Raw genomic sequence first — 7,992 nt, 5'->3', positions numbered from 1 at the left:
GACATGTGAGCTATGTTTATACTCTTTATTGTACACTGACCCCATTTTCGTGATAGTACATTGATCGTGTGATGCCCAGGTACGTACCCATTTTTATTTTGATCAATGTCTATGCATTTTTTGATTCCCATATGTGCATGATCAATTCGGGTATTCATTGATTTCTTTATTAGATGTCACGATTGCCTCATTTTATTAGTAGAGACCCGACTTTAGGGACTTAGAGGGGTGCTACGGTCTTTACCGTACCTTCCCGATAAGTAACCTGACCCCCGAACCCGATCCGGTTTTTCACAGACCGCCTTTTCCAAAAATAAGGAGTCACACTTAGGGTTTTTCTTTCTTATTTTGTTTACCCTTTAAAAATAAAACAAAAATAAGTGGCGACTCCAAGTCATTTTCAAATAATCAATAAAAATCGAATTTTTCGAAATAATAAAAATCGAGCTCGCCATCGAGTGGGAAACGCATCGAGTAATCGAAATGCGGGGTCCACAATCCGTCAATATATATCTCATACCCGTAAAATCAAAGTATCGATATATCCATAATTATCGATATTTTAATCCATGTTTATAATATATTTTATATATAAAAAATTTTTAGAGAATATAATTTATTTAAAAAAAATGAAAATTGTTAAACATATCTATCATAATGTTTTACCAAAAATCTCTATAAAAACTAAAAAGGGAAGTGAAATTAATCCTTTTACGTACTAATGTGCGCCTTTTTAATGTTAGGGTTGGTCAAATAGCAGCAGGTAGACTTTGTATGTTAGGCAGCCGAGAAAAAATGGGAAAGAGCGGGAAGAAGCAGAGGCAGCAACAGAAGCCTCCAAGAGGTTCCTACTTTCCTCAAGAAGAAGACGATGAAGGCCATCATCATCACTATCGCTATAGTGATGAAACTCTCCAATCGTCTTCTAGAGGTATCAACATTGAAGACGACAAAGAAGTTGAAGATGAAGATGAAGTACAAGAAGAAGATGGTGCTGATCCAAACCCATTAACAGATGATATGCCGTCCAAGTTCCTACTCTATCAGCAATCTGTTCAGGTGACGACCCACTCATGAAACTGAATCATTTTCAAATTCTTCCCGTTTGGTTGCCAAGAAAATGCAGGAAAGGAAAGTAAAAGAACTTAACTGGAATCTTTGATGTTTAATTTTACCCTTAGTCTTCTGAGAAACCATAGTAGCTGAAATTGGTTTCCTTGAATGTAGTCGCCCAAAGGAGACATCAGCTATCTGCAGAAGTTCTTTCTGATGTATGTGGGTGGGAGAGTGCCTCTCCATCTCCAGGAGGATTTTTGCGGCACCGCTCTTCTTAGGTACATAATAAACTATTTATTTTTTCTGGGTACCAAATGTTATTCGCTGGATATACATTGTCGGTCCTTTATGAAACAGTTTAAGCTTTTGGGTTAAACAGTGTATGATGATAATTGATTGCCACCCATTTTATCCTATATGATGTTTCAATTCAAGGCACAGTATAGTGGGTTAGAGTTCTTATTTGAATTTTTGTTTGTTTGCCCCCCTCTTTTTTTCCCCTTTTTTTGGCGTGGGAGGGTTTGGTTTATAAAATTGCCGGTAGATTGAGGGCAAGCTGTTTGATAAAACGCCTGTAACCATTGGATGGTTTTGTCATGAATGATAAACAGGTGACTTTGTTAATCTTAGTTTGCAATATTTGTGCATTATGCTCCTCATGGCTTTTAGATTATGACTTTTGGTTGAACAGACTTTGCTTTTTGCGGGGCATGGTTGATGGTGTAGGGGCTATGGTTCTGACTGTTGGCTTAATTTGGAATTAGGGTGAACAATTTATGCTTACGGGCTTTCTTCTTAAAATAGTGTAAAAAGTGCCACCTTTTTAAACTGGCAATCTGTAGACTGCTGCTTGATTGCAGTGTTAGATACAGCCTAGAAGAGTGAACTTATATGTTCTGTGTGTTTGACAGTACAGAATGGCTCCGGAGTGACCCACGACGAACAGCTGTAGGATTGGATTTGGATGTTGAGGCACTTGATTGGTGCATGGAAAACAATGTGAATAAAATTGGGGCTGATGGATACTCCCGATTATCCTTGTTTCATGGGAATGTTCTGCAACCTCTTGAGTCTAAGCTAGTAAAATCCCAGCTTTCAGACATCATTAGAAACTTTACATTGGAAGATAGCATTGCTGATTCAGGGACTGTTCCATTGGACTCTAACATAAAAGCATGCCCTAATGCTTCTACCGATGGTGAGATCATAAAAAGAAACTTTGGACTGCCTGCAAGAGACATAGTGTGTGCTTTTAACTACAGCTGCTGTTGTCTCCATAAACGTGGAGAGCTGGTCTTGTATTTCAAGCATGTCCTTGATGTCTTATCCAAAAAGGGTGGCATATTTGTGATGGACTTGTATGGAGGCACATCATCAGAGTGCAAGCTGAGGCTTCAGAGGAGATTTCCCAATTTTACGGTATCATCTTTCTGCTTTGAATACTCACAAGATATTACTGTCGCTTTTCAGCTGTGTCAATCAAAATTTCATGGTCAAAAGGCGGCTATGATCAAATTGGGTGTGGCCGATTCCTTTTAGTTCCATAACAAGCCTTAGTAAGATAGCATTGCACAAACTGATATAAGACAATTCTTGTCAAACAGATTCTCAATTATCTGTGTAGTAGTCCAACTGGTATAATAATATTTGATTTCCATTTCTCGTCATGCATGCAGCACAATCCTTTACCATTTCAGTCCTTTCCATTTCTGGATGGAGAAACAAAGCATATTATTAGAGTCTCATTTATTTTCCAGATTTATCCATAGAAAAGTTAGTTTAGTTCAATCTGTGGCCCCCACGTTCCCTGTTCTCCCAATACAAGTGTATTCAAGTCCATCGAAAGTCATATTGATTCATCCATCACAGGAGCCTTTTCTTTTTTAAATGATTCTGATTAATTAAAAGTTTACCCTTCTTATCATCATTCACAGTATTACTGGGAGCAAGCTGAATTTGACATCATTCAACGCAAGACAAGAATTAGCCTCCATTTTCATCTCAAGAAACAGCAGAGAAAACTTCGCCATGCATTTTCATACAGCTGGAGGCTGTAAGTTGTCTTCGTTAAGATCTGTTCTACTTTTGACATGTTTGAGCCATGCTTTCTTCTCATTGATATTGATGATGGTCATGTGACCAGGTGGTCTTTGCCTGAGATTAAAGACTGCTTAGAAGAGGCTGGATTTCATTCCGTCCATTTTTGGATTCGACAAATGCCTGATACTGAAGAAAACAGAAGCACGGAGGGATTTGGCATTGGGCGAGATGTGAAATATGAAGAGGTTGCAAGTTTTCAGCAACAAGATGCATGGAATGCATATATCGTGGGTGTTGTAAAATGATTCTTGAGATCTTGCCCGATAGTCCTTGGGGTGATGTCGTGTTGGTTCTAACAGCCGTGGAAAGAATAAATGATCTCAAAACCTGGTAAATCAGAGCTATATTCACAATTGTAAACTTTTGTTGAATTTGAATGATTAATTCACTGCCAAAATTTTCCTTTTAACTGTACTTCAGTTTTGATTTTTTCATATTCCTATATCTTGTCATACAGTTCCACTAGTTAATGCTACCTATAGACTAAATGAAGCTTAACAGATCCTGTAGTATTAACTATTATATATAGCTTTGCTGCTTTTTTTTATTCTAGTGGAGAGCTACCAAGCAATGTCATAGTTACATCTCCAGTTTATCCTTTTATTCCCCAATCCTTTTTCCTCCTCTCTTTATCCAGACAAGGTAATAAATACATTGCTAAATACTACCTTGTTGCATGCAGTTTGTTTTGTAATTGTTAGTAGCGTCGCCCAAATGAGCTTTGACATAAGACTATTGGTCCACTATTACCCAACAACTGGACCTTTTAGGATAATTGGTAAGTAACATGGTATCAAAAGATGTAGGTTCAAAGATGACCATTTATTCTCCTTCCATTTATGGAGCCTACATGTAGGTTCAAAGATGACCATATGAGCTCCCTGACCATGTCAAACACCCAATACCCATGTAGATGGCATTCTTAATAGGTTATAAGATCCAACCCTTTTATCTATTTCTAGGATCTGCCGTCAGAAATTGCTAGAGTATACATTAGGATGCTTTTCGAACAAATAACACAAGAATGAAACAGAAGTTCTGTAGCTCTCTCCTTCATGCTGTTCTGCTTGTTAAGTAGATTGTCGATGAAGTACTATACAAAGGATTCTGATTTTGGTGAAGCCAGCTGAATTCGTACTTAGGCAAGAAGTTTTACTTTATTGGATTTATGATGAGTGTCCAAATCAGATTGAATATTGAGTTGGTGTTTCTTTCGCCTGAGTTGAAGAATTGGGAAATGTTGGACATTTCAGTGATTTATTAATTTATAAGACAAAAATGGAGCTCTGGGAAATTATAGGTAGCCAAGAATTGCAGAAGCCTTAACTATTATTACACCCACAATTTTTCTCCTACATAACCTACTCCATCAACATCAAGACCAAGTATGTAAAAAGCAATAGTCAGCAATGTTAATCCAAGAATTAACTAGATTCAATTCATTTTAAGACCATTTTATTGTATCTACACTCTTGGCAAGGTTTCGTTTAATGTTTTACACCTTTGCATTTACAAACTTGTCAACTGAAGAAAGAAAATGGAAAATAAAACTGGTGTACCAGACAAATGCAAACGGCAGTGACTTCTATCTCTATGAATCCTCTATCAGTGAGCTTAATTCAGGAACGAGAAAGAAGAAAAACTCCCAACTAAGAAATAATAGGAGTAGATCAAAAACTGATTACTTCATCCATTGTCAAAATTGATTCCATAAACACTACAACAAGAATGATAGAAGGGTAGAAAGAAAACAGATGCAGGCTCAATTTTTATCTACTGATTCTCATTTACTTTATTTGGCATGAGTGCCTCTTACATGGGTGTAATTTGTGTACAAAAGGAACAAATTGAATTGAGGGGAAGAAGAGTATACCCAATCAATAGGTTGGGTTCGACAGTGCCTTTTTAATTGACTGGGAATACGTCTGGTGTTGATATGTGAGAGTAACTTCAAGAAGATCTTGGAGGGGTGTCTTTGGATTCCATCCTACACACCACAACAGAAACAAACATCCAAAGACCGTTACAGCCATTTATGCCTTAGTTGCAAGAATTTAAATGAACTGGTAATCACTCCTTACCAAGCTGCCTGTTGATGATTGTCATGTCGGGAATACGCTTGTCACTGTCATCATAACCTACACCATAGAAATCCTTTGAGCTCACATCAACTGTCGTTAGATCAGAGGAGCCAACAGATATCTTCCCATAGACCTTATGGGAGAAAGAAGATGCATGTGTTAGTATTAGGCAGATTGGACAGAATAACACCCCAACAGCAAATAATCTTAAGAAAAAGCAAAAGAGAGATGATACCTCTATCATTAACTCAGCTAGTTGCCTCATTGTAACTTCATTGTTGGGATTCCCCACATTGAAAATCTGGCCATTTGCACGCTCTGGGTTCTCCTGAGAAATTTTAGTCCTGTAAGGTTAGCTTGTATAGCCATTCTCACATGTAGTACAAACAGAAGCAAAGAAGATGGAGAAATACAATCATTAGAAGAACAGCCTCGATGGCATCCTTGATATAGCAAAAGGTTCTCTGGGACTTCCCTCCATCAACAAGTTTGAGAGGCTCACCCCGTAGGAGGTTCTGTGAGACAGGCAAATGACAAAAGAAAAAAGGGTTACTACAGAAAAATAGAATAAACAGTAGGACATCTACATTATGGGGCCACAAATTACATTACTGAAGCAAGCTAGAACTCTGGGGACCCCCTCAGTTGGGCCATCAATACCAGGAATGAAGTCCATCCTAGGACCAATCCAATTGAAGGGCCTCACAATGGTGAACTTGAGGCCATGCTCAGCCCCCTCAGCTACATTGACAATTAGTTTAGGTCAGACGTATACTAGTAAATACAAAGAAAAAAAAATTAACTGATCCCCAATATCACCGTACCATATATTAGCCTCTCAATCATTTGCTTTGCGCAAGCATAGGACCACCTCTGTTTCTCAACTGCCCCAAAAATACATGGGGAAACATCTTCTTTAAGGATGTAGAAATCCGGGTCCTGCTCAGTTTAATAAACAACATTATGAATTATTGGCTGATTGATGATCTCAATATAAAAAAATGTATTCTGAACAAAGTAGAGAATGAGGAAAGTTCATATGTTCTTATAACACCCAAAGCAATATTTCGATATGGGGAAACTGGAAGGGAAAAACATGAGCAGTGAGCAGCTAATAAAAAAGATGAAATTTTATTCTTTGATATCAAATCTTCTGCCCTAGTTTAGTAGAGCAGACATTGAACTCTGGTGCTGATCTCTTGAAGAAACATCATAGTTTAAGAAAGCTAAGAATAAGCAACATTACCGCCCATCTTACAACTTGAATAAAGACCACGCCCAACATAGTTTCAAAATTATGTTTTGTCTTTGAGTAAATTACACAAACAAGTCACAAGCAGCACTAGAATTTGATCTCTAAAGAGCAAATTTTGAATAAAGAAACGAATGATTGAGCAATGAGGGTTCAATTCTAACCTGTCGCAAGCTATGATCGGCTGGAAGAAAACTTCCTATAGTCTTTCCATAGACTTCACATGTGGAGAAATGAATCAAACGTTTATTGCTCTCAGTACAGTACTTAACCTAACAAATAAAAATAAAAAAAACAGCCCATGGATGAAGGGCATAGAAATCAAGGATCAAGAATAACAAGTGAACTGAAGAGATCCCAATCAAGAAAACCCGAATTCCCTGTCTGGTTGCTGGGAAAGATCAAGAAAATGAAAAGAAATTGTTTCCATTATTTGGGGAACGAGAAACAAAATTCCACACTAACTAATCCCTTTACAAGCACTTGTCCTAGTTAAACAGAGTTGCAAATTTCGTAAAAATAAAACGACATAACAGCAGACTCAAAATGCGACAACTTTCTTTCCCTTTTCCCCAGTTTTTCCAGCAACCAAACAGGCCACAAACACACAACAACAAAAACAACAACCCACCACTGGAATTGCATCAAGAAAATTGCTATAAATCGTGTCCAACGGCCGTGTATTATAATCCGCCGGCGTGCAAATCGCGGCCAGATTGATCGTCTACACCACACACACACAAAAGAACCCCTCAATCATCATCCAAAAATAAAACACCACCCAAAAATTTCAAACACAACCCACCAAACGGAACAACCCATTTACCAGATCAGAAGACTTGATGAGGGTTTCCAGGCGAGAATCATTTTTGATATTGATCTTGTGGAACTCAATGCGGTTGGACCAAGAACACGACTTCTCCAAGAGATGGGTGATTTTATCAGAGGAGACGTCGATAACAATGGCGGAGTGGTGGGTATGGGCCATGAGGAGCTCGCAGAGGTGGGATCCGATGAAGCCAGCGCCGCCGATCAAGCAGATGGTGAGGGGAGCGATCTCTTTGCCGTCCAAATCGAGCCTCGCCATTGAAGAAAGAATGGAGAAACGGTGGAGTTGCAGAAAAAGGAAAGAGAGAGAGAAGAAAGGGTGGGTTTCTTTAGATTTTGTAACGGTTTTTTGAGTCGTTGGCTCAAATTTTTCTAACTACTTTTTGAAGGAGAACAAATAAGTGTATTGAGGTTGGGGCCATCATTTTTGTTACTAATATTTAGATTTTCCCTCCTTCTATTCTAACAATTACTCTTCACCCAAATGTCACCTGATAATAAGATGTTCAAAAACCTTTTGATCTCTTGTTATACATTTCATTTTTATTGCATGTTTACGACAAATCACAATCTTTGTATTTTCCATAATGTTATAAAAGGATGTACAAAACATTTTTCTTCTATCCTAATATTATGATGTATATCAATTCAAATGAAAATCATTACTCAAATTCA

General features: G+C 37.9%; 2 protein-coding genes across 2 annotated transcripts; one reads left to right on the top strand and one right to left on the bottom strand.

Moving 5' to 3' along the window:
• The first annotated feature begins 782 nt into the window (after positions 1-782).
• On the top strand, positions 783-3,570 carry LOC117915924. Its single transcript, XM_034831677.1, has 5 exons — positions 783-1,059; positions 1,228-1,334; positions 1,968-2,475; positions 2,991-3,109; positions 3,200-3,570. Exons 1-5 carry the CDS (start codon positions 796-798, stop codon positions 3,399-3,401), a joined length of 1,200 nt encoding a protein of 399 aa, XP_034687568.1. The 5' UTR covers positions 783-795; the 3' UTR covers positions 3,402-3,570.
• Positions 3,571-4,818: 1,248 nt separating this feature from the next.
• Positions 4,819-7,671, bottom strand: LOC117915986 (UDP-D-apiose/UDP-D-xylose synthase 2-like). The gene is made up of 9 exons (XM_034831771.1): positions 7,316-7,671; positions 7,121-7,213; positions 6,654-6,761; positions 6,062-6,176; positions 5,845-5,978; positions 5,651-5,752; positions 5,473-5,565; positions 5,238-5,370; positions 4,819-5,143 (listed from the first exon to the last, which is right to left on the bottom strand). Exons 1-9 carry the CDS (start codon positions 7,574-7,576, stop codon positions 5,034-5,036), a joined length of 1,149 nt encoding a protein of 382 aa, XP_034687662.1. The 5' UTR covers positions 7,577-7,671; the 3' UTR covers positions 4,819-5,033.
• Positions 7,672-7,992: the final 321 nt, after the last annotated feature.

The sequence above is a fragment of the Vitis riparia genome, chromosome 6 (assembly GCF_004353265.1).
Source record: "Vitis riparia cultivar Riparia Gloire de Montpellier isolate 1030 chromosome 6, EGFV_Vit.rip_1.0, whole genome shotgun sequence".
Classification (NCBI taxonomy): domain Eukaryota; kingdom Viridiplantae; phylum Streptophyta; class Magnoliopsida; order Vitales; family Vitaceae; genus Vitis; species Vitis riparia.
The sequence above is the reverse complement of the archived record's forward strand: the minus strand, read 5'-3'. Positions and strand labels throughout refer to the sequence as shown.